The sequence below is a fragment of the Globicephala melas genome, chromosome X (assembly GCF_963455315.2).
Source record: "Globicephala melas chromosome X, mGloMel1.2, whole genome shotgun sequence".
NCBI classification, from domain to species: Eukaryota; Metazoa; Chordata; class Mammalia; order Artiodactyla; family Delphinidae; genus Globicephala; species Globicephala melas.
The window spans coordinates 15,903,469-15,930,606 of NC_083335.1; the positions used below are offsets into that span (position 1 = coordinate 15,903,469).

At 39.0% G+C, this 27,138-nt stretch overlaps 1 protein-coding gene across 2 annotated transcripts in view; it reads left to right on the forward strand.

Annotated features, from left to right (window-relative positions):
* Positions 1-827: 827 nt before the first annotated feature.
* The window catches only part of SLC9A6 (solute carrier family 9 member A6), a 51,460-nt gene continuing 25,149 nt past the window's right edge, over positions 828-27,138 (forward strand). For both annotated transcript variants that reach the window (XM_060292283.1, XM_030844991.2), the window contains exons 1-10: positions 828-1,173; positions 9,939-10,138; positions 11,749-11,826; positions 12,116-12,192; positions 12,496-12,608; positions 14,852-14,957; positions 21,012-21,153; positions 22,997-23,102; positions 23,399-23,487; positions 25,746-25,859. In XM_060292283.1, the coding sequence (XP_060148266.1) occupies positions 846-1,173; positions 9,939-10,138; positions 11,749-11,826; positions 12,116-12,192; positions 12,496-12,608; positions 14,852-14,957; positions 21,012-21,153; positions 22,997-23,102; positions 23,399-23,487; positions 25,746-25,859 (1,353 nt within the window). In that variant the 5' untranslated portion in view covers positions 828-845. The remainder of the gene's footprint in view (positions 1,174-9,938; positions 10,139-11,748; positions 11,827-12,115; positions 12,193-12,495; positions 12,609-14,851; positions 14,958-21,011; positions 21,154-22,996; positions 23,103-23,398; positions 23,488-25,745; positions 25,860-27,138) is intronic.

Consider the following 27,138-nt stretch of genomic DNA (forward strand, 5'->3'; position numbering starts at 1 on the left):
TTGAGAGGCTGAGAACAGGGAAAATACCCTTTGAGGAAGAGAGATGAGATATGGTGTCAAAGGTGGCTTCTGAGCTGGGGAAATCTGCTTTAAGATAGAAGGGAAAAGGAGCAAGAGGGGAAGGAGAAATTGATCACAGCACAAAAGATTTCTTCCTGGGGAGGGAGGGGAGTGTTTGAAGCATGGGTGAATTTGAGCACAAACCGATTGAATCTTTGTGAGATTGAAGAGTTTATCTGCAAGAGATGACTCACACCAGGTAATTTACGTGTAGAGAAAACCTAGCATACAGACACACACATAATCCTTACCTTTGAGTCAATTATTTGTGAACTACTACAGTGCTGTTGTTTTTTTTCCCTACGAGGACAGAACAAGCAGAATCCGATTTAAATTACAGATGGAGATTTAGGCCCTTCCCAAGAGGACAACTTCTTATCCTGTTAAGAGACACTGGGGGACAATATTGAGATGGGTTATGAAAGATCGATTCCCCTGAGAGCTCTAAGAATAGGATCGAACTAGACAGAGCGCAATTTGCCACGCTTTGATTACGCTGAGCCCAGGTTTCTTTTCCAGAAGGCAGTGGGCTAGATTCGACGGTCTTTCATTGCCTGGCAGCGGAGCCTGAGCGGGGAGCTGGTGCAGTGGGGGACAGAAGGCCAAAGGCTTGGGGCCCAGCGCGCTGGGAGTGTCGCGTCCCCTTTAAGAGCGGCGGCGGCGGCGGCGGCGGCGCGCGCTCCGACGGCTTCCCTGGGGCCCCGCCCCTTTCCCGTGAGGCCTCGGGGAGTGGTCCGACAGCCGGCGACTGCGGGTGAGGAGCGGGGCCGGGGGCGGGGGGAGTTATGTCTCGGCGCGGCTGGCTGCGGGCGCCCCTCCGCCGCGGCGTCGGCGGCGGTGGCCCCCGGGCCCGCCGGCTCACGCTGCCGCTCTGGTTGCTCCTCGCAGTGGGAGTCTTTCGCTGGGCCGGGGCTTCGGACGGCGCTGGCGGAGAAGCGAGAGCCATGGACGAGGAGATCGTGTCAGAGAAGCAGGCGGAGGAGAGCCACCGGCAGGACAGCGCCAATCTGCTCATCTTCATCCTGCTGCTCACGCTCACCATTCTCACGATCTGGCTCTTCAAGCACCGCCGGGCCCGCTTCCTGCACGAAACCGGCCTGGCTATGATTTATGGCAAGTGCCTCAAGCCCGTGTCCGCCCCTGGCGCTCCCCCCCTTCTCTGCTACCCGGCTGCCTCGCCTCCTCTCCTGGCCCTGCACGGCCTACGTTCGGCTCCCCTTCCAATTCCTTCCATTTTCCGTCTCGCCTTTCTCCCCCACCCCCGTTTCTCTCCCTCGCGCCCCTTTTTTCTGCTACGCCCCTCGTTTCTCTGCCTTACCCCGTTTCCTCCTCAGCGTCGCCCCCGTTTTCTCCGCTTCGCGCCCCCCTTTCCTCTGCCGGTCCGCACCTTTTTTTCCTCCGACCCCACCCCCTTTTTCTTCCGCACCCGCCACCCCCTCCGCCTCTGCCTACCGAGCTCGGGACCTGGGACTGAGGATGGGAAGGGAGTGGGTGCGGTGTCTCAGATTAGGCTGAGGACTGGGGGAGGGGAAGCCAGCATAACGATCCATTTCTCTGGGTGTCAGTTCGTTTAAGGTCCATTGAAGCTGCAGTAGTATCTCTGCTGCTCAGCATCTGACGTTCTTTTGGAGCCAGAGTCCACCTGTCCCCATCACCCAGATCTTGCTACGCCCTGTCCTTTGGAGGCTGAGAATGAAAAGCTGACTCCCGTGTACCCCAAGTAAAAACCTGAACAGGAAAGAAGCCGAAGAAGGCTTAGGGCATTTTTGATGACGTCCTGATGTATTGTACTATGCCTGTAATATCTGATATGGATACGTATGGTTGCCTCTTCTAATTCAGGCCGTGCCGCGGTGAGGACAAGAGGTAAAGATCTTCCAGCAGCATGTTGTACTGTAGGATGATCAGGACAGTTCGGCCAAACAGTAATTAGGAACACCACGCATATGCGGTATTGTGGGTGACTTGCTGGTAGCATAAGATTATTGACAGATCGTTGAGTAAATGGCTTCAGTTCTTGTGTCTTAGTGTGCTTTCTTTGCGAGGTTTCTTATTTATCTTTATTTTTTGGTCATGAGGAGAGAAGGGCAAATCAAACCATGGACTCGGAGGCATTTTGGCCTCATGAGAGGAAAAGATGCATATTGCTGACTGTCTTAATCTAAGATGACCGCGGAGGCATATATGGCTGGAGAGATGAGGGCAGACAAACAATCCTTTCTGTGCAGTACACGAGCGAAGATTATCTTCATTTGGAACAGGCTTAAATTGATGAGCTTGTTGAGCTTTGTGTCTCAGGCTTGCAGATAGGTGGGAGAAGCCTTGGCACAAAAGGACCTTTCTCCACACACGCCCCCCCCCCCCCCGCCCCTTTCCAGTAAATACAGGCTTCTGGAACGTGCAGCTCAAGGGTAGCATAGCAAGGAAAGGTAGTTGTGTCCATCAGGAAAATGCAGGAACTCAGGCTTATTTTTCATTTGTAAGGTAATAAAATTCTAAGCCTGTGTGCAAAATATCTTTGCTCCCTAGGATTCTTAGTTTTTAGACATATTGGGTGGTTTTTCATATTTCATGGGTTTTTTTTTGCATTCTATTTGCAGCGCTCCTTAAGCTAAATTAGCCAGATAAGCTATATATCTCTATATAATTTCTCTGTATACCTGTGTGTGATTTATTTACTATCCTCAACAAACCTTTGCTACTCAGCCTACTATGTTATGCACAGAAAATACAAAGAAGTATATGATCCCCACCTTCAAGGAACTTATCCTTCTTGGGTAGACAGGTCATATAAAGAAAATAAAGGCATCTTAAATTCCATTAAATGCCAAGTAAGTATTACGGTGTTAAAAGAAGGAACTGATCACAGAAACCTCTTTCCTGTAGAGAGATATAGTGTGATGAAGTGGTTAAAAATGTAAGGCTTTAGACCAGAGGTCTGCAGATTTTTTCTGTAAAGGGCCAGAGAGTAAATATTGTCGGCTTTGTGGATCACATCAATCTCTGTGTTGTGGAAGTGTGTTGCATTTTTTTCTTTGTTTTGTTCTTTTCCTTTCTGTAAACCCTTAAACATTTAAAAGCCATTCTTAGCTCTTGGACCATACAAAAACAGACCATCACTGTGATTTCCAACCCCTGCTTTAGAGTCAGACCTGGGTTCCTGCCTTACTATGCCAATAACTCTGTGTGATCTTAGGCAAGTCCCTTACCTTCTTACACTGTCATCTATAAGTTAGGAACAATGATAGTAGCATTATTGTGAGGAAGAAATGTTTTTAGCTTAGTACCTGACCCCTAAGTAAATGCTCATTAAATGAGAGCTGCAATACTATTATTATTATTGCTGTTATAACTGCATTTTCTCAGGTTAGGCTCAGAATATTTCTTTTAATTGTTCAGTCTTGTAAGTTAAGAGGCAGATATAGTATTTTTTATAAAAATCAAATAGGGACTTAGAATTTCCCTGAAAATATTTGCTGTTTGGTAGTTGATAATCATTAACCTCCTCTAACTCTTGGGCTAAAGGAGAAAAATGGGATTACTGATTGCTTTCCCTGATGTTTCTAAGTTAATGAAAAGTGATGGAGTACCTTAGTGTTGGTATTTTGTGAAGGAAAAGCAAGGGTATCTCTTGTGGAATATAAAGTGAAAGAGTGTTATCTGTGAGTCGATTTGGGTTGATTTGCCACGACTTGGCATTCTTTAGCCTGTCTCATTTTCTCAATATGGGTGATGGGGGCTGTGGATGAACAGCCTCCTGACCAACTCCCAAGTCCAGTTTGAGAAAAGATGGGGCTGGGTCAAAGTATTTTCACTGCCATGGAAATGGACATTTTCTAATCCTAATTACCATCTGCCATTTACCTATTTTTACGACTCTTGTACCATTATAGCTGTTACGTTAATGTATTATTTTAAGACCTTTATTTTTCAGCTTGACTTCCAGATGAAAGGGCTTCTTACTCTGGGAATGTCCAGACCTCCAGGATTCAGCCCACTGATGATTTAGCTATCTAAATCCCAGAAAAATGCTACTTAAAATAAGCTTCTCCTTTATTTTTTTGAGAAGCCGGGGTAAAAAGAGAGAGAGAGATTAAGTTGCCAATGTGGTCAGTTTCTAGATTGTAATATAGCCTAATTGCCCCAGTTACAATGTTGAAGCACCCAAGTGTTCTGTTCATTGGGCTAGCTTGCTTAAGAAGCTTAAAAGTGAGTCACCGTTAGTAAGTCTGAAAAGTGATCACTCACTGCAGTATGCTTACAGATGGTATAAAAATCAGAAGACAGGGAAGCAATATTTATTATGCCTTAAACTACAGCATCCAGAGTCCTAGGTTTAACTAATGCGATTTATCAATAAATATTTATTAAGTGTCTTTGATGTATGCGATATGATGAGAAATACAGATATGAGTCATCATCCGTGTCCTCAAAGCACTTACAATCTAGTGACTGAATAGGTAGTGTTTACTGAGCATTATAATGTGTTAGACACTGCTTAGGTGCTCAACAAATATCATCTCATTTAAACCTCATAACGACCCTGTGAGACGGGTACTATTATCTTTCCCATTTTACAGATGAGGAAATTGGGGCACAGGGAGGTTAAATGACCTGCCCGAAGTCACATAACTTGTAAGTATTAAGGCAGGATTCAAACACAGTCAATCGGCCTCAGGAGCCCCATTCTCTTAGCCCCTTAAACCATATTGCCTCATGTTGAAGAGATAAAACTTATCTATAAAGACAAAACAGGTTAGTATTATCATCACTACATATGAGGAAACTGAGGTTCAGTGAGAAGTTATGTACCCTAGGATCACAGACTAGAACTTGATGGAGCCAGAATTCATATTTCTATCTGCCTTCCAAACTTGTGCTTTTTCTCCTACACTCTACTGTACTAAATTTAATAAGGTTGGATATGAAGGGAGTTAACACTTAAAGTTACAAGGGTTTTGGAGGTGAGTTGTGAGGGAAGCTTATGAGAGAATGGAGACATAACCACCAGAGAGCAAGTTAGTAGTGATGAGAGAGCAAGGAGGTGATTAGAAAATTATAGAGACTTTGGAAATAGAAAACCCAGATTTCAGTTCTGGTTTTGCCACTTAATGCCAAGTAATGTTGGGCAAGTCATTTATCCCCATTTTATAGATAAGAAAATAATGACTGAGAGATTTGTAGTAGTTCAATTAGCTTTTCAGACAGAATCTAACAGCATTTTTCAAGAAGTAGATAAGTGTTATATGTGTACATACACACAATATACACACACACATAAATAAATACACACACACATACATATACTTTTTAATCTGTAGAAATCTTATCAATTTTGGCCACACTCAATACCCCAGTGATGTTCCTTCCATATTTTTGACTATTAGAGGCTTCTAGTGTGATAATCTGGAAGAATGTGCTGAAATCCATTAGAAAACCAATTTCCACTGTGAGACTCATACAGTGTTGCTCATACAGTGTTGTGGCCTTGGGTGATACTGAGTTCTGTATCCCTGGGAGGGTCTCCAGCACAAGAGGGTCAGGAATGTGTAGGAGGAATGGGACTTCTCTGTTTTGTGAAAGATATCTCTTTGTGGTTGTACTCTTTGTTGCCTGTTAGTGATAATTTTAAATTTCATGATATCAGTAGTTTTTGTGCCTCTATCTATGTAGGAGGCTAGAATTTTCTGCCTTATCCCCTTAACAAAGCACTCCTTTTGTGTACTTTCTGTTTAGTGAGAATTGCTTTAACTCTGTGATTAGGATTTGACCTTTCACAGAACCCAAGTTAACTTGATCTGTCAACTGTATTCAAAGAAATTCCAATTTTTCAGCTGTCTGATGCTTTTATAAAAGGATCTTGATTTTTTCCAACCTAAGTAATTATTCTCCTTGCTGGTGTTCTAACTGCCAAGGTGTGTGTTTCAGATTTGTCCAAGTGCTGAGCCCTCCTCAGGGCACCCAGTGACATTTCAGCATTGGGTCAGGGCGTGGTAGAACCAGTGGGTACTCTTCCTTACACAGTCAAGCTTGGGGATATGGAAAGAATTTATGCTGATATTTTTACTGTTTGTAGTAGCTTAACTGTGATTTTTACACATAAATGTAATGGGACAACTTACTACTACTGAACATCTTAATTAGAAGGTCTTGTGAGATAGTAGAGAAAAGAGCTGTCCCTATATCATATAGGCAGGATGACTATGGATTGATAGCCTTTTCTCTCCCAGGTTATGTTTATCAAACACGGTTGATATCCAGCCATCACTTTTTAATTTTGTTTCTTTTTTTGGAGGTGAGATATTTTCAAAGTGTATCTTTCATTTATTATTTTTAAATTTTAAATAAATTTATACCCCCTTCACCCATTTCTACCACCTCCCATCCCCATCCCCATCCCCATGTCTCTGGCAACCGCCAATCTGTTCTCTGTATCTATTGAGCTTTGTTTTTTATTTTTTTTTTAGATTCCACATATAAGAGAGAGAATACGGTATTTGTGTTTCTTTGTCTAACTAATTTCACTTAGCATAATGCCCTTGAGCTCCATCCATGTTGTTTCAAATGGCAAGATTCCATTCTTTTTCATGGCTAAATAATATTCCATGGTGTATATGTACCATATCTTATCCATTCATCCATCAATGGACACTTAGGTTGTTTCCATATCCTGGCTATCATAAATAATGCTGCAATGAACATAGGGGTGCATATAGCTTTTTGAGTTAATGTTTTCATTTTCCTTGGGTAAATACCCAAAAGTGCAATTGCTGGATCATATAGTAGCTCTTTTTTTAATTTGTTGTGGAACCTCCATACTGTTTTCCATACTGGCTGCACCAGTTTACATTCCCACCAACAGCACATAAGGGTTCTCTTTTCTCCACATCCTTGCCAACACTTGCCATTTTTTGTCTTTTTTATAATTGCCATTCTAACAGGTGTGAAGTGATATCTCATTGTGCTTTTGATTTGCATTTCCCTGATGATTAGTGATATTGAGCATCTTTTTATGTACCATTGGCCATCTGTGTGTCTTTTTTGGAAAAATGTCTATTTAGATCCTCTGCCCATTTTTTAATCAGATTGTTATTTTGGTTTTGAGTTGTATGAGTTCTTTATATATTTTGGATATTAGCCCCTTATCAGGATATGATTTGCAAATATTTTATCTTTCATTTATTTTAAATCTGAACCTTTGTTAAAACGTTTTTTAGAGTCGATGTCATTGTACTGTTTACCAGTTACTCGTTGCTGCTCACTTTAAAAAAATACATGTGACTGTAAGTTGACCAGAAGGATCCTTCATCTCTGCTTCCTCCTCCCTTCTCAGCCAACTACTGCTCTTACACTCGCCGTTTCTGCTTTATCGCTTCCCACTCTGGCTTCTGCTCCCACCTCTTCACTCAAACTGCTCTTAGCAAGGTCACCTATGACCTCCTTGTTGCCAAACCCAATGGACACTTCTTAACGCCTGTCTTCCTCGACTTTGCTGCAGCATTTACTAGTTTTCACCACTTCCTCCTCTGTTCTTCCTACTCCTGTGGCTTTTCCTTCTTAGACTCCTTCATCATCTCCTTCTCCTCTACCAACCCCTTAATTTTGGCATAAAACTCCGAGCATATATCCATAGTCCTCTTCCCGCTTTGTTTGCTCCCTAAGTAATCCCATCTGTGCTTCACTTCAACCATCTTATGACCGCTAAGTGTATATCTCCAGTCCAGATCCACCCCCTTCCTTGAGGTCCGGATCCCACATACTCAACTGTGCATGTGTCACAGGTACATCAAGCTCAACATGTCCAAAACGGAGCTGCGCATTTCCCCCTGTAAGTCTGTTCCCTGTCCCACTGACTGGCCCTCCTACCCCCCGATTGCCTAGGCCAGCTTACCCACCTAGTTGCCAAGTCAATTTAGGTTCCTCTTAGTTTTTCATCTCCCTTCCTCCCAGTCCAGTCAGTCACCACATCCTTCTACAAGATAATACTTTCTAAAAAAAATCCCCCTCTCTCCCTATCTCTGCTCTCTTAGATTAGGCCCTGCACTCTTAGTGCGTGAATGACCTCAGTGGCCTTCTATCTGACCTTTCTGAACCTCTGTAGTCTAGACCAGTCTTGCTAAAATAAAAATCTGATGTCAAGCCCTTTGACATCTATGGTTCTGTGGCTTCCTTTTGCTTTCAGGACAAAGTCTACACTCCCTTCCCCAACATGCGAGGTCTCTTGTTTCACACCTCAACTCTTGCCACTTTATATCCCAGCCATACTGAACTATTTATGATCCCCTAAACGGGCTGTGTTTTCTCACTCTTCCTTGACTGGGTATGTACTACTATTCCTCCTACCTGGACAACCATTTTCTCTTACTTTGTTACTTGCTTAGGTGACACCTCTGGACATTTCCTAATGTCCCACTCCCTCAGGCTTCCTTAGGTACATCTTTTCTGTTTTTATAATACCTTGTATATATGTGTGTGTGTGTGTGTGTGTGTGTGTGTGTATATATATATACACACACACACACACACACACACACACACACACACATATCGTGTTATAATTGTTTATTCAGTCTGTTTTCACCAACTGGACTGAGAGCTGCTTGAAGGCGGGACCTTGTTTTCATCTGTGAACCCCGGGGGCCTACTTAGCATAGTAGTCCAATCATATATATTAAAAGAAAGGCTGACTGGTTAGGGTGAAAGAGAAAGGAGAAAGGAGACAGGAAGGTAAAATGCCACTAATAGTGGAGTTAAGGAAAGTTCCAGACGTTTGAGTTCAATTTGCAGTTGAGGTATATCTATACACTGGAACATTATTTGACCGTAAAAAGGAATGAAGCGCTGATACATGCTGCAATATGGATAAACCCTGAAAACATTATGCTAAGTAAAAGAAGCCAGACATAAAAGGTCACATATTGTAGGATTCTACTTATATGAAATGTCCAGAATAGGCATAGAGAAAAAGTAGATTCGTGGTTGCCAGGGGATGGGAGTCAGGGTGGGGGAAATGGAGAGTGACTGCTAATAGGTCTAGGGTTTCTTTGTGGAGCAATGAAAATGTTTTGGAATTGGATAGTAGTGATCAATATCCAACTTTGCGAATATACTAAAAACCACTGAATTGTACAGTTTAAAAGGGTAAACTTTGTATAGAATTATATCTCAATAAAATCATTATTAAACATTTTGATCAGTATAGGTTTATAGTACCTAGATCATTGTGCATATTTGAATGTCAATATGATGATCTAAGTAAAATTCCAGCAATACATTGACATCATAGTGTCAAAGTCAGGACTTCTGTTCCATGTTTTGATTTTGAAACATTTTAAAATTAAAATCTCACCTTTTAGTATTAGAAGAACTCAATCTAGAAAAATTATTGACTTTCCAATTTGTAAAATTTGTGTTATTTGGCCAGCCATGTGATTTAGGAATAACTTGAGAAATGCATGTGTTTAAGTCTTGTGAATTGATGGATGGAGGTGGTAAACACATTTCTAACATGATTACACAGTTAGGTTGGGACACCTTGGAGCATATTCTGTGTACAGATGACTTGAAGGTATTTCCTCATTTTGTTACCTTCCTAATCACTTATTTATATCTTGATCTAGGGACGCAATGATACACGTTGTTACCCTAGGGAATGTTTTCCCTTCCTGTCCCACTGGCTTATATGAATATCGAACTCTTAGATTTGTGAATTTAGTAATACTTTAAAATGTAACTTCATTTGGTCTAAAAATGAGTTTAGAATCACAAGGGACTATCATAAGAGGTTTTCTGTTATCGATTCAAAGGTATGTGTGGGGTACAAAAGAAGTAGTCTCTGTCTGAAAGAAGAGCTTATATTATTCTTTTATTATTTCCAGGTCTTTTGGTGGGCCTTGTGCTTCGATATGGCATTCATGTTCCAAGTGATGTGAATAATGTGACCCTGAGCTGTGAAGTGCAGTCAAGCCCAACTACCTTATTGGTAAATGTTAGTGGAAAATTTTATGAGTATACGCTGAAAGGAGAGATCAGTTCACATGAGCTCAATAACGTTCAAGATAATGAAATGCTTAGAAAGGTAAGTTCTTCGTTAAAGGGAATCTTTGGATTTTTTTTAAGGTATATAATAGCAGCAAAGTGATTCAGGAGAAAAATAATGCATTTTTAATGATATTTAGAATAATCAGTCTTTTCAAATGGAGTAAAACCTCAATTAACGAATGTAATGCAAGGCTAAGGAAATTGACATGTCTATAGTTTGCTTTTCTGATTGAGGCTAAGTACTACAACCCTTTTTGTTTCACTCTGTAGTGTTTACAGTTGTAATAAATGGTGACCAGTATTGAGTGAAGCAGAATTTATAAGTGTTTCTTTCAATTTGCTTATGGCCCTTAGAGTTTTATAGTACTTCAGCACATTGAGTTTATTTGATAATACCTAAAATATTCCATTAATATTTTTTTGAATTCTTTCTTGCCTTGATTGTGTTCTGTGCTGAGCACAAGTTAATCTTTCTTTGATTCATAATCTGGCACAACTTCAGGGGCCTCAGCCTGAGTATCAGGTACTGTACCATGGTGTGCGTGAAGCTTGATGTAGGTTGGGTTGCAGTCTTACTGGCTTCCAGACATTCCTAGAGCTGCTTTCTCCTGTCCTCCCCATAGTTGCCATCCTGAAGCTTCTCAGGGCCTCTTTGCTCATGTCTCTGTTTTCGCCCACCCTTGGCCATTTGCCTCCACTTCTGCCCTCTACATTGGCAGGACTTGGCTTTTATAGCTACTTGGTTGTGTTCCTGACCATCTTTAATGCTTTTAAAAATTTCATACGAACTTACAGTTTACTTTGCAGCAAGAGGTTTTTTTCCACCTGTGGAAAATTCCAGTTCCTTAAGAGTTCTAGGAAATGAAATTTTAGCATGAGTATGTGTAGCTGCTCTGTGTTCATGTCAAATACTACAGCCTTATGAACAGAAGGGGGCGTCTGTATTATTATAGGAAATAGGTATTAAAAGGAATGGGCTGGGGCTTCCCTGGTGGCGCAGTGGTTGAGAGTCCGCCTGCCGATGCAGGGGACACGGGTTTGTGCCCCGGTCTGGGAAGATCCCACATGCCGCAGAGCGGCTGGGCCCGTGAGCCATGGCCGCTGAGCCTGCGCTTCCGGAGCCTGTGCTCCGCAAAGGGAGAGGTCACAACAGTGAGAGGCCCGTGTACCGCAAAAAAAAAAAAAAGGAATGTGCTGTCAGGACTAGAAATCTGACTTGTGCAGAAACTTTTTACCACAATATTATGTTATATACCTTTAGAGATGTTACCTATGCAAGAAGTCTGTTTCCTCTTGCCAACAACAATGCTGTACCCCCAAATTTTATGTTGCCAGTTTTGGGTCTCTTATTTAAAGCAGACATGTTCATACTTTCTCTTATTTAAAAAATTTTTGCTATCATGGTATTTTAAGATACTTTGCACAGATAGGACTTAACTGATTGTTCCAACGCCATCATCTCCTTGTCATTTGGTTGAGAAGTGGAATAACAGCTATCCTATATGAAATATTTTTCACTTACCACAGTGGTAATATTCTTGCCTTTTGCCAGTTTAACATTTAATCTTTTTTTCTTTTTGCTCATTTGATAATGTAATAAGAAACCTTCTGAGGGAATTCATCTAAAAGAACTCTTTATTTTAACAGGTTACTTTTGATCCAGAAGTATTTTTCAACATATTACTTCCTCCTATCATATTTTATGCGGGATATAGTCTGAAAAGAGTAAGTGCTTTTGTATTTCATATACTTTGAACAGCCTTAAACTCCATGGACTTTATCATCTTCGACACCTTCAGAAACAGGCAGTTCCTTCCAGGTTCCTCTCCCTCCTCCCTCTCCTATCCTTTTGACATGCTGAAGTTTATGCCCATACAAAAATTCTTTCTCTTACTTATTTCCTTGAATGAATAATGCATTTAATATTAGCATAGCACACTAGAATAGAAAACCTTTTCTTTTTTAAATAATTGGTGAGTATTCTAACACGGTGTAACTTTTTTTTTTCCGTCAGAGACATTTCTTTCGAAACCTTGGGTCTATCTTAGCGTATGCTTTTCTTGGAACCGCAATTTCTTGTTTCGTAATTGGGTAAGTACTTGAAGCTTAAAACACTTTTAGCCTTCAAATTATCATTTTACAATAATACATATTTGACTTCTGCAGTATTGTATTCTCGAATGTGTCCAAGAACTTTTGCAATAAAATGTATTCACACAGATAAGTTGTTTGAATTTTCCTTAAGGCTAAGGCGTTACCATATTTAAATGACATGCAGTAAATTTGGGATTAGTCACAAAGTACTACAGTAGACCCATCTTTCTGTTCTTACTGTATTGTAACTTCTTTAACAGTTGATTTTTTTTCTAAAGTAGACATATGTTTATTGAACAGATCAATAATGTATGGCTGTGTAACACTGATGAAAGTAACTGGACAACTTGCGGGAGATTTTTACTTTACAGATTGCCTGCTGTTTGGTGCTATCGTATCAGCAACTGATCCAGGTATGTTTTACATGAGAGTGGAGCTTAAGTACTTAAGTTGTACAGTGGTTTTCCATCAACACACATGTACGTATTTCTTCCTTTGAGGTGTAGAATTCAGGATTAGGTACTCCCCATCTTACTATACTTTCCAACTGTGGACGGAAAAAACAAAATTAATGGCTCCTTTTGGCTTAAGCACACATTTGTTTCTTTTTACTGTATTTCCTATTACTAGTCCACAATTTGATGATGTTTAAATGAGGGCCGTAAGGTATTTTCTTCAGAAATTCAGGTTGGTCTCTATCCCTAGTGACTGGGTATAGAAGATGAACTATATTAGTTAAGATGGGTAATAACTATACATTTCCTTTCAAGCCTCTAGAAAACAGATCCCTAAAAATCTGTTTACATTCAGCCATCTGCATTTAAGAGTAAGAAAAAAAGTTTTAAAATGATTGTTAGAAGGCTGTTGTACTAGAACAAGTGTGATTTGGGGTCATTGGTGGGCAGTAGTATACATTAAAGAATTGTTTTTATAAAATTGGCTTTTGGATTATAAAATAGTTTTGATATTAGCATGACTAGAGAATGAATTTAATTGTATTGAGTTAGATAAGTTAGATTGTAGTTTTTCTAATATAGTATTGGTGAGCTTCACAGCTACATTCAGATTGAGAACTTAGAGAATATATAGGCTGAAGAGCAGAGACTGCATTTTTTGAACTAAAGATGCAAGTTTTCTTTTACTGATGCTAGATTTTAGATCCTTGGTAGAGGTTTGTTCTCTTTTACCCTTTGACCTTGTAAGTTAATAATCTTTAATTATCATCCAGCATAGTCAAAGGTTATCTCTGAATTCCTATGTTAACTCTGATAACACAGGGTGTTATAGAAAGTAGGAAAATATGCTCTGTACTCTATAAGAGATGATTTTAGAAGCTCAGAGGACATTTTAGAGAGGTATTTGTATAGTTTGGCATTTTTAGAACTGAAAAGCAAATCGCCTCCTTAAAGATAGTCAGGGCTGCCCCCTTACTGTTTGTAGCTGTTCCCATTATCAGTATGAAGTTGGGATGGTTTTTGCAGGAAGCCAGTGGTCTCTGTTTTCCGTGTTCTCTTACTAGAAGCAAGGTCCTCGACTTTTCAAAATCTATGAGAAACCTGAGTCAGTTGGACTGGCTACATTACTTAAAACTGGTTTTGTTTTGGTGGGAGTATTGCCTGGATGGCTCAAGCAAAACTGTTCTGCTTATATAAAGCTGGATAGTTATATTTCTTCTGAATTATATAGGTATTTGCCCATATAATAATTCTATTATTTTGCAGTTGTTCACTTGATAGAAGGATGAGCCATAGGTTCTCTTTTTAAAATTCTACAGCATTGCTCCTGCCCTCCTTTTCTCCTTCTCTTGGTTAGCTTTGATATCAGGATATTCCAGATGAAATGCTTTGCAGTAGAAACTATATCTTTTAAAATACAAGCTTCCTGTTTTTTGGTTGGCATTTGAAGAGGCTCTCCCAACTCTGGTTATAATAATCTTTCATGTCTGCTTGGGTTTATTTAGCAAGCGAGCTGTACGTGACTCAGCAATTAAAGTTATAATGCAACTTCAGTCTCTTCTGATTTTCTAAGAATTCTCATGTAATTGTTTCCTAAGAGAAGGTTTTTTTTCTTCTCAAGCTGTAATAGCCTGATGATTGGATTCTTATTAAGTTAAATATAGCAGCTGTAATTCTGGTCATAAATTTTATCCCAACCGAAAACCAAACTTGTGTTTTCATTTCCTACTGTCTTTGCTAAACTGGTGTGCTTGAAATTTGTAAGTCAAATAGAAGTGAGTTGTAAGGCTCCGAGGAAAAAATGAAGTTTGCAGCAGGAAATGCTTTTCATAATAGTTTTCTTCATCAAAGATTAATGATCACCTGGTCTGTAAGAAATTCTGCATGTATTTTTTATGGAAAAGAAATGTACAAGACAAGATTATTAGCATTTGCATGAAGAATGTAGGCCAACTCAGTCCTCCAAGGTTATTTTCAGGTGTTTGTAAGAGAGAGAAGGGAGATATTACAGGTACACAGTTATGGAAAAGAAAAATATTGACATAAAATTACTGAATCTTTGATATGGTAAGAGAATGTTTATTAGGATTGAATTCTGAGATGAAGAATGAATTTCTAAATAGCTATTACGATCATCTGTGAAGGGAAAAATGTTATATTTGTAATGTCTTAATATTCCTCTGACTCTTTCTACTTGCTAGTGACTGTTCTTGCCATATTCCACGAGCTTCAAGTTGATGTTGAACTCTATGCACTTCTTTTTGGTGAAAGTGTCCTCAATGATGCTGTTGCCATAGTGCTGTCTTCGTAAGTGTTTGTTTTCTTATTATATTCTGTATATTGAATGTTAGGGTTCTAAGAACCAAAAGTCACTTATTGAGTGAAGTGCATTATGAATGGAAACATTTGAAAAACTGAAGCATTTTTTTCCTCTTGAAGAAATATATACTTATAGATAACGTGGAAAATGCACGGAAGAAAAGGAAGGGAAAAAAATGATATGTACTCCTGACACCTAAAGACAATTACTGTAAACATTCTAGGACATTTTTTAAAATTCTTTTTTTTCTATGCATAGTATTTTTACATAGTTGTGATTGTAGTGTATGTATAATTTTGTATTCTGTTTTAATATTATAACATGGACGTTTTAGTTTTTCATCAAATTAAATTTTTGGCGTACATGTATATTCGCATGGTTCAAAAATCACAACGATATAGAAGGGTATACATTGAAAAGTCACGTTCTTACTCCTGTCCTCATCCACCTGTCCCCGTAGCCCCTTACATAGGTAACCATTTTATTAGTTTCTTGTGTATCCTAGTATTTCTTTATTCAAATGTAAGCACACATATGAATAAATATTCTTATTTGCCTCTTATTTCTTATTTTAAAAGTAGCATGCTGTATATGTTCTATACCTACCTGACTTTCTCTCACATAACTATATTCTGGAGATCTTTCTGTATCAAAACAAGGAATTTTCTCATTCTTTGTTTGCAGGTGCATAGTATTCTATGAACTGTACTATAGTTTATTTAATCAGTCTCCTATTGGTGGAATCATAAAGGGTTTTCAATTCTTTGCTATCCCAAATAATGCTGCAGTGATTAACCTTGAACTTAACCTGTTTTATATATGCACTGGTATATTGGTAGGATAAATTCCCAGAAGTGAGATGAGTGGCTTAAAGGGTAAATACATTTGTAATTTTGTTACATTGCTAAATTGCTTGTCAAAGGTATTATGCTATTTTGCATTTTAACCACCAAATTGTGGGAGTGCCTGTTTCCTCATAGCTTCACCAACAGAGTATTTGTCAGACTTTGGTATCTTTGCCAATTTGATGATTGAGAAATACCTCATAGTTTAATTCATATTTCTCTTATTTAACATAATCATTTCAGAAACTTTTTAATTTTTAGAAGTATTAAATAATACACTTTTTAAAGATAATGAAAATGAGCAATATTTTAATCTAGTTATAGAAATTACTATACATGCTACCAGAAGGTGTTTGCAGGTGAAAGAATGGGTCTGAACCTCTGAGGAACTCAGTCCTGCCAACTCAGTCCTGCTAAGCAAATATCTAACCCTATAGACAGTTGCCTTTACTCCACACCAGAACTTTCTACAAGAGAGAAGTAAAACCCCTTCACCTTTCCTCCTTACTTTTATTTCTCTCCTTAATTTCCACTTCATTAACTATAAAAGAGTAATCAGTCACTGACTCTGGTTTACACAGCTTGATTGCCCCCATTGTCTAACAGCAAAGTGAAAATTATCCTTTCTGAGATGTAACACTAATCCCTTAAATGTTGTTTATGAAGATGTGCAAAAGATCAAATCTTCTTTTGTGAATGTAATGTATATAAATTCTACCCCCTCCACCATATTTATTGCCAGATTTTTTGCAGCTGTCTACAACTAATGTAAATTTAATTTAAGAAATAAAGCCCAAAGGCTAGAACTAATATTGATACTAAATGTATGTACCTTCAAGGATGATAGGTGCAAAGTAAAAGTTTTCTATTGTTTGAAGGGAGGAAGAAATGGATAGTGTGGTTATAACTTACATGTTATAAAAAAAAATGAAGCTACAAAGATTGTTGAAGTTTTCAGCACATAAGAACATGTAAGATCACCAGTGCTACCAGACGAAGAGAATAGGGTGCAGGCAGTTACTTTTAGCATCAATTCGCCATCCTAGATAATTATTCTGCTACTTAATCATTTACTAATACGTGTTCCTTCCTCATTGCCCTAATGGATTAAGAGTCAGAAAAATCTCCTTTCTGGTCCTATCTTAAGCTGATGTGCCCTGTGCCTTAGTTTTTCCATTAATAAAGTAACTTATTTCCTGCAACTTTAAGAACAGTTGAATAGTATTAAAAGAAGAAAACTCATCGGAAAATTTTGAGCTTGGGGGTGTACGTATCAGTGTTGGTGAAGAATAAATGTGTTAGAAAGAGAATGCCCTTTCCGTTACACGTCTCACAAAGAGGAAAGGACTTCTTGTCCTTCTGTTGCAACCTTTCTCAAACAGGGTCGTGTGAGAGAATTTAAGCCTTGTAGAGAACGATTCAAGTGATTCTTTCCTCAATTTTCCTAAGGATGGTACATAGCTAGTACTATTGTAGATTCACAGGCGATGAGTTAACTCATTCCATAGTCTGCTGGAAGTGTGGTGGAGAAGGACTGTATCTAAAGAGTATCATACCCGGGGAATCATTAGCTGTGTAAGTATCTTAATAGAAGTGAGCAAATGAGTTCCTGCCCAAAAGATGAAGGGAAACCAGTGATGTTGCTGGCTATGGGAGGTCACTAGCTGGAGTGCTCGGCGTTATGTTTTTCATCATCTTTCATTTGCCTCTAAAAGTACGTTAGATAGAAATAGTCTACCTTGTGTTGATTTCTGTTTGATGATTTTCTAATGTGTATATTCTATAGAAACAGCCTTTTACAAAGAGGGGGGCCCCTTTCTGAAGGACTTCTGCTTGGCAATTAACAGGTTAAGACATCTGTTCTTGAAATTTATGTTGGAAGTTGTTTTTGTTTGCTTTTTGACCTGTTAGGTTAGCAGTGACTTTTTTTTTTTTGTTAACGTTAATACTTTTAATCTGGTGAGGGTGGAGTGAAACTGGTTCCCTCATATATTGCTGTATGAGGTAGAGCTGTGTGTACTGATACAGTGTCATACATACCTAGTTAGAGATGAAGTCTAAGTTGCATAGCATACCTCTGAATGGATATACCATGATTACCCTGGAGACCTAAATTCATACTACTTTAAAATATGTTTTTAGGGTCATTTACATTTTATAGAATATAAGTGTGAGTAAACAAACATGGCTGACAAACTCTTTAACTTTACTGGTTATCAGAGATACACATATTAAATTAGTGGCCATTTTTACCTATTCAGTTAACAAGAAAAAAAATTGTTAGTGAAAATAGTTACTGCTGGTAATGGTCTAGTACAGTCATTCTTAACCGGGGACAGTTTTGCAGCCCCCCGCCCCCCAACCAGGGGATATTTGGCAATGTCTGGGGACATTTTGGTTATCATGAATGGGAGGAGGTTGCTACTGGCATCTAGTGGGTAGAAGCCAGGGGTGCTGCTAAATATCCTTCAATACACAGGACAGCACCCACCACCCAACAAATGATTATCTGGCCCCAAATATCAATAATGCCAGGATTGAGACACCCTGGAGTTGTAAAACTATATCACTTGTACATTGTTGTTGACATTGAAATTGGTATTACCTACTCTTTTATATTTTATCATTATGATAATAAAATTAATATTCAAAGTAGTTGACTTAGAAAGCAGAAAATTCCTGAAATTTCAGCTCTCAGAAATAACCACTATTAAGGTTTTTAATCCAGATTTTTTCCATTAGGATATTAGCATACATATAAATATATTAACTTTTAAACAGAAAGAGGCATAGCACTATACATGCTTTTCTGTAACTTGCTTTTTTCACATAGACATTGTACTGTATTAATACCTCCATTATCCCATTGTATGAATGCACTACAAATTTACCTCTCCAACCCCCTGTTGATTAATATTTGGTGTTTTCTAATATCGTACTATTGCGAATAGCACTGCAGTGAACATATTTATGTGTAAATCTGTGTGAATCCTTGAGAGTATTTCTGTAGGATATTTTTTAGAAGTAGAATTTCTAGGCCAATGGATATGATCACTAAAACATTGAGAGATGTAGTCATATTTCCCTCCTGAAATGTAATACAGATCTATTTGAAAGCCATTGTTCAACATGTAAAAGGAGCCATAGGTATAGTAATACCCTATTTCTAGGAATGTAGCACAGGAAAATCGTCCAAAATTTGTAGAAAGCACAAATAAGTTCTTTCACACTGTTATTTATAGTAGCAAAAATAATAGAAGCAAAACTTTGAAATGTCCGACAGAGAGGAAATGGTTAAATAAATTATGTTATATCCATTTGGATCATTTTTGAAGTCTTAAAAAACCATGGTTAGACTGTAATAATTCTTACGTCATTGTCAGTTGAAGAAGCAGAATTCAAAACCATATGTTCACTATGATTACAACTAAACATGAAATAGCATGCATGTAACAAAAAGAGGGGAAAGAAATACAGAAGGAAAATAATAGATCTGTCAGGGTAGTGGAATGATGGGGTGATTTTTCCCCCCTAAATTGTACATTGTATTACTCTCAGGATTTTTTTTAAGTATTCATAAAAATGCTACTGCCTCAAGATAAAATGTTGACTGATGTAGAAAAGATGAATTAAGATTTCAATCCAGAGGCCAACATTTGACTGAAAAGGAAGAAAACAAACCTGTCACCTCTTCTCAGCCCACCATGCTTTTCCTGTGTTCTTATACATTTTAGTGATTAAAGAATAAAATAATGATTAGTGTGAATCTTGAATTTCCATGAACCAATCCAGGGAAAGCAGTCTCAGGAGGCATGGCATCGATATTTTGTTCTTGCCGGCATTTTGAAAACTATCGCCAGGGAGGAAGGTTATTGTAGCAATATCCTTTCTTTTCTCCAGCCAGCCACTATATTTTCATGCTATAATGTAGTCAAATCTCATTTACAGTGGTGGAGCCCTTTATATGTAGGTAAGATAGCATGACATTAAAGGCCATTTCCTATTCACTGAAATAATATCAAATCTACCAGTCCCAAAATGATCTGGTCACTTTGAAGATTTAAATGCAAATGTTTAAATTTTTCAATTCAGATTGAGTCTCAGAAATTTCTAGATGCCATTACCAGAAATTCATGTTAGAGTCATACTTCAATAAAATAGGTAAAATTAGGAAATTTTAGCTTGGTCTTAGATTTTATTTTGTTTTGTTCTGTTTTTTAGTTTAACCAGCGAGGTATGAAGAGAACTTGGTAAACATGGTATATAGCAAGGCCATTTTTTAGCCTTGAACCATAAAAACATTGCAGTAACCACAGGGAGAATTCATTATATTCTTCGGAATGTGTTTTTTCTGCTTCTTTTCTTCGACATGACTTGCATGATGTCTTTGAGTCTGGATTTATTATAAAAACACTGGCACCTCAATTAACTGAGATGAGAACTGATTTAGTAATGGTAGGTGCTCTTGCCAGAGACCCACTAGCAACAGTGATTTTCTCCGCTGTATTTACTTCCTGGGGCGACTGTTCTAAAAGAAGTATTTTTAGACTAGGTTTGAACTGTGAGTTCAAGATGGAGAGTGTCCCTTCTAATTGCTTGTCTTGGCCTCTTACAGAGTGGCTTTCTTTCAGAAGTTCGAGGTGGAGGATCCAGCTGGGTATGCTAAAAGTACTGTCAAGTGGATTCTAATTCCTTGGCAGGCCTTTCAAGCCCTTTTATCTATAAAAGTCCATTTCAGTGAATGAATAGATAGGAGGCATTGGGCCCATTCTGGTATTCTAAAAGTTGAAAGGGTACTTTAGTCATCTTTTTTTTTCCCACAGGAAAAACAAAATGTGACCGGGTTGAGTATTGAACAATATTCTTTATATTCTTATGCCTCTGTTGGAAATACGGGGAATTTTTCATTAGTTTGTTCACATTAGTACATTAGGGCTTTCAGGCACTCAGTACCGGTAAGTCATAAACAGAGTCACAAAAGAATAGTACTGCACAGTATCTTGAGGCTGGAGGAAAAGGCTTGGTCCAACCTTATTTTGGCAATTCAAATCCAAAGTTTTTGGTTTTTATACCCTCTGATTTCATCTTCAAGCTCTACAGTAGGTAATTTTTTTTAAATTTATTTTACTCTTTTTTTAGATAATGTTTTAAAAGTAAAAGTTGCCTCTAGAAGTAAGAACCACCTCTCTTTTGTAGCTCAATAGTAGCATACCAGCCAGCTGGAGACAACAGCCACACCTTTGATGTCACAGCCATGTTCAAGTCTATCGGGATTTTCCTTGGAATCTTCAGTGGCTCTTTCGCGATGGGTGCTGCTACTGGAGTGGTGACAGCTTTAATATCCTTTTATTCTATTTATCTTTTCTTGTTAACCTCACAGAGTCATTGAATACTGTGTTCCATGGTCTCCACTAGTTCCATAATTGACATAGTGTTATAATTATGAACCTTATAAACAAGTACTTGGTTTGAAAACATTAGGCAATCATCTTTACCAATAAATAAAAGAATTTCATTGTTTTGTGTAGGACTTCATGCCCTCAAACACTCACTACAGAATTCTAATTGGACACAGTGACCCTTTGGGGGTGAACTTTTTTTTTTTTAAGATCCATCCACTTTATTTATTTATTTATTTTTTAACATCTTTATTGGAGTATAATTGCTTTACAATGGTGTGTTAGTTTCTGCTTTATATGGGGGTGAACTTTAAGGTTGTAGACTAAATTGATATAAAGGTAGATATATTCCAAAGAGCCTCTGCTTGTTCTGTATGGCTGTTCATCCTGGCAGTATTTTGCTCTTCGTTTAATAGGACAAATAGGAATGTATGACCTCGATGCCAGTTGAACAAAATAAGTTTCCCAGGTTAGGATAGCTGGGAGTTCATCTCAGCTGTCACCGATTTTAACCTTCTGCTCTCGAGTCCTATGCACTGCCACTAATTTGCTGTTAGAAATATTGAGTAAGTCAATCTTGTATTCATTCAAAAACAACCCTCTTTTTTTTACTCATTGTAGTTTTAAGTTAAAATATAATAAGTTAAAATATAATAGAAAATGATAGTTTAATAAATGGATCTAAATTTTGTTATTGGATTCTTTAAGTGCAAATATCCCTAAAATTCTGGAACTTCAGTTTTCCTTTTTATATCAGTGTTTCATTCTTCAAAAAAATTTCTTGATTGCCTGCTGCATGCCACATGCTATGCCCTGTGTATCAAAGATAAACAAGACAGACGTGGCCTCTGCCTTTTGGAGCTTCTGATATAGAAGCATTGACACTTCACCTCATGGGACCTCAGTGTAGGAAGGTAGAGGGCTGGGACAGCAGGGAAGATGAGTGGGGCTTGATCTCTAAAGGGCTTCCAGCTCTAAAACTTCTAAGGTACTTTCATATAAAACAAGTACTTTTTCTGAGAATATATTCATTTTCTATACTTCAGTTTTGTGGTGGAAGAAACTTGTCTTCGGGCTTTTTACAGACGAACTGAGGCATAAAAGGACAGTGAAAAGAGTTCTGAAGAAGGACCAGGATTTCTTCCCTAGCATAAGTTCCTTGAGGAACTTAATCTTTGTGTTGTAGTACACAGTTGTTGAAGAGAATGTAGACTCCAGCCTGAGATTCGCCACAGCTTGACACGGGCCCTTCCACTGGCAAGTAACATATACTTGTTAGACTAGTATGAGTGAGGGACGTGCCTCGGTTTCTTCATCATGGAATACTCCACATCACAGAGGTGTTAGAGGATTAAATGAACATGAAATCTCATGGAAATGACATATTTCTTAATAGATATAAATTGCTATCATTATGGAAGCCGTCTCGCTTTGGGTCACAAATTAATAGAGTTGGCATGTTGCGTATCTGATCTGTCACTCCTGTCCTTTACTGTCATGTCTATTCTTTACTGTGTGGTTTCTAGCAAGGCATGTGATACCCGTAAAACAATTGGATGGACTAAGCTATAGGACTTTCTCGTGGAAGGGAAGGCTGCTGACTCCTTAGTACAATGCTTGTATTCAGAGTTTCTTTGCTTTGGTACCTCCTTATTCTGTGACTTTTGTGTTAGAGACTGGAGAACCCTTCTTTTGCTTTTATGCTTGCCTTGCTTCGACTACTATTTTTTCTAGTCACACTTCTGTATTATGAGATCTTGTTATCAACCTTGACAGTCTTACGTGACAAAGTTCACCAAATTACGAGAGTTCCAGTTGTTGGAGACAGGCCTGTTCTTCTTGATGTCCTGGAGTACCTTCCTCTTGGCTGAAGCATGGGGTTTCACAGGTAGGTTACTTTTTCCTTTTAATTGTAAACCCTTACAAGGAGGGACTTAGCCAGTGATTTTTTTTCTGTGTGTGGACCAACCCCTCTAGTGTTTGAACACACTTGTTAGGGTTGGGATTTATGCTGTCACTTTAGAATGTAAAAGATTTTCAATGGAAGCGGTTCCTCTCAACAAAGTAAGTCACAACCGAAAATTTTAACACTAAGCATCTAATTTACTTCTATAAAATAAGAGCCTCCGTATAGAAGTTGGGAACTCTCCTTTTATGTGAACTTGGAACTTGTTGTATTTATAGGTGTGGTTGCAGTATTGTTTTGTGGCATCACACAGGCCCATTATACATACAATAATTTGTCCACGGAGTCTCAGCATAGAACTAAACAGGTAAGAGAAACTTTATAGTTTGTGAATAAACTTTTCCTCCTTGTAGCAAAACAAATTTTTTCTTTACTGAAAAATAATCTTTGTTCTGTTCAAAGTGATGTCTGCTCATTTCAACTCCTCTTCTGTTGACTCCAGAGATAGATGGGATTGTCAGATTGAAGGGTGACAGCTTTTAGGGTATAGATAGGTCAGCAGAATAGCCAGGGGCTGTTATTATTGTGGCTCCAGTGGTCAGTCAGTTAGCTTCCTTTCCTTGTTTCCCTTGTCTTACGGCTTTTTATCCTTCCAGTTTTATTGAGATATAATTGACATACAGCACTGTCTAAGTTTAAGGTGTACAGCATAAGGATTTGACTTACATACGTCATGAAATGACGACCACATCGTCTCATATAGATACAAAATTAAAGAAATAGAAAAAAATTTTTTTCTTGTGATGAGAACTCTTAGGATTTACTGTCCTAACTATTTTCATATGTAACATACAGCAGTGTTGATTCTATTTATCGTGTTGTACATTACATCCCTAGTACTTATTTATCTTATAACTGCAAGCTTGTACCTTTTGACCACCTTCATCCAATTCCCCCTCTCCCCACAACTTGCCTTTGGTAACCACAAATCTGATCTCTTTTCTATGAGTTTTTTTGTTTGTTTTGAAGTATAATTGACCTACAACACTATGTTAGTTCCTGTTATACAACATAGCAGTTTGGTTTTCCTATACATTTCAAAATGATGACCATAAGTCTAATTACCATCTGTTACTGTACAAAGATATTACATAGTTATTGACTGTATTCCTCACACTGTACATTTCATCCCCATGACTCATTTATTTTGCAATTTGAAATTTGTACCTCTTAGTCTCCATCACCTATTTCTTTCCTTCCCCCACCCCCAACTCCTCTGGCCACCACCTGTTTGTTCTCTGTATCTGTAACTCTTTTTCTGTTTTGTTATATTTCTTCTTTTTTTTGGTTTTTAGATTCCACATATAAGTGAAATCATATAGTATTTGTCTTTCTCTGACTTATTATACTTAGCATAATACCCTCTAGGTCCATCCGTGTCGTTGCAAATGGGAAGAATTCATTCCTTTTCATGGTTGAGTGATATTCCATTGGGTACACACACACACATACACACACACACACACACACACACCCCCCACATCTTCTTTATTCATTCATCTATTGATAGGCAGTTAGGTTGCTTCTGTATCTTGGCTATCGTAAATAATGCTGCAGTGAACAGTGGGGTGCATATATTTGCTGAGCTCTTAAGTTCAAATGCATTTTACCCCCACCATGTTTATTTTATTTTATTTTATTTTTGCGGTATGCGGGCCTCTCACTGTTGTGGCCTCTCCCGTTGCGGAGCACAGGCTCCGGGCGCGCAGGCTCAGCAGCCATGGCTCACGGGCCCAGGCGCTCCGCGGCATGTGGGATCTTCCCAGACCGGGGCACGAACCCGCGTCCCATGCATCGGCAGGCGGACTCTCAACCACTGCGCCACCAGGGAAGCCCCCTACTAGCTTTATATATGGTTGATTTATTACCTTTATTGTATATTTGCCTTTACCAATGAGATTTCTTCTTTTGTAATTTTCATGCTTCTAGTTGTGGCCTTTTCATCACAGTGATGTGAACAGGTGGAGGTGGGCAGGCAGCAGGGGGGGGTACAGAGCACCAGGCTATAATGTGTAAGCCCTACTCCCTCAGTGAGGGCTGAGACCCATGTAAAAAGTGAAATCACATGGCAAGGTGCTGTTGTGAGAGTCGTCATGAAGCATTCTGTGCCAGGATAAAAGGATTTGAACTGGATCTTACAGCCCGTAAAGAGGGACGTGTCTTGGAACTGCCATATTTTTAGGGATTGCAGGGTTACCAGTTAGGGCTCTTTCACAGCATTATGGGTGGGAACTGATGAAAGTTAGACTAAGGCAATGGCAGGGACAGCAAAGAACATTGCAAAAGAAAAATTGGCAGGGTTTGCAGGATGAGGACAAGAATGACTGAATATGGGGATTGAAGAAGGGAAGCTGACTGGGGAAGTGAAGGGGTAACATTTCTGGCTTTTTCTGTGGGCCCAGAAAAATGTCATCTCTACATTTGCTCCCCTCTGAATCATGAGTTTGGGGGGATATACATGAACGTTACATATTTGAAGTATCTGTTTCAATATCTTAGTAATACTCATGTTTTCAAATTATGTAACTTTATTTACTGGACTAACCTTTTAAAATTTCGTTTCAGTTGTTTGAGCTTCTCAATTTCTTGGCAGAGAATTTCATCTTCTCCTACATGGGACTGACACTGTTCACATTCCAGAATCATGTCTTTAACCCAACATTTGTGGTAGGAGCATTTGTATCCTTTATTATGTGTTCCATTTTGGAAACTTCTTTTTAAATTGAGATTTGCATGGGTTTTCTGGAGGGGTGATTGATAAGAATACAGTTAAATATATAAAATTTTCCTCTGAGTAAAGCAAATCAGGATTTCAACTTTTTTATCTATTCTATTCTATTTCCATTTTTTGTTTATCACACAAATAATACTAACAGATTGAAATGACAGAAAAAAAGTCTCCTGCCATTCTGCCAACCCCAAAAGATAAAACTGTTTGTCCTTGATTACTGAAGGGAAGAAAGAGAGATTGGATGGTGGGGAGAAGTTTGCAGTCTGCCACAGGGCAGTAGTTGAAAGATGATGAAAGATGGAAGGAGGATCACCCACCCCTCCCTCCTTCCTTCCCTCCCTCCCTCCCCCCATCTCTCTCTCTCTCTCTCTCTCTCTCTCTCTCTCTCTCTCTCTCGTTGAGTTTTTAAAACCCAGCTGAAAAGGAGAAGCTGATTACATGAAAGACAGCAATCAATAGTGCCAGCCTCATGAGAAGGCAGGAGGAGATGGAACCCAAAGCATGTGGGGAGGGACGGGCCTTCAGTGGGAGGGAGCACAGCTCTGCCATTGTTCCAGGAAAGGGTAGGGTATGTAGAGATGAGGGTACATTTGCAAGATGGCGTTCCTGTCTGATTACTTCTATTTTTATCTGTAAAGTAGGAGGTGAGATCATCTGCTGAAAGTGAGATAGGAGCAGGTGGCCTATCAGTTATCTATTATATAACAAATTACCCTAAAACTTAGCAGCTTAAAACAACAAACATGCCTTATTTCACATGGTTTCTGAGAGTCAGAAATCTAGGAGCAGCTTCACTGGCTGGTTCTGGCTCCAGGATCCCTCCTGAGGTTGTAGTCATGCTCTGGGCTGGGGCTTCACTCTCTCGAGACTTGACTGGGGATGGAGGAGCCACCCCAACCTCACTGACATGGCTGTTAGCTGGAGGCTTCAGTTCTTCTCCGCGTGGACCTCTCCATGGGGCAGCGCACAACATAGCTGCCCCATGGGCAGGAATTGAAGTTCCTCAATACAGAATCCTACCATGGAAATTGACTCTTACCAGGAGAGAGTTGCTCTCTTGCTGGCTATGTCTGTTAGGATATAGGTTTGGTTTCATGTGGCAATGACCCAAGTTAACCAAGGTTTAAAGAGGATAGAAATGTGTTTCTTTCTCATGGGAAAGTCTGGAGTGATGTGACAAGCTCTGCTCCACAAAGTCAGTAGGGACCCAAGCAGCCTTACGAGCAT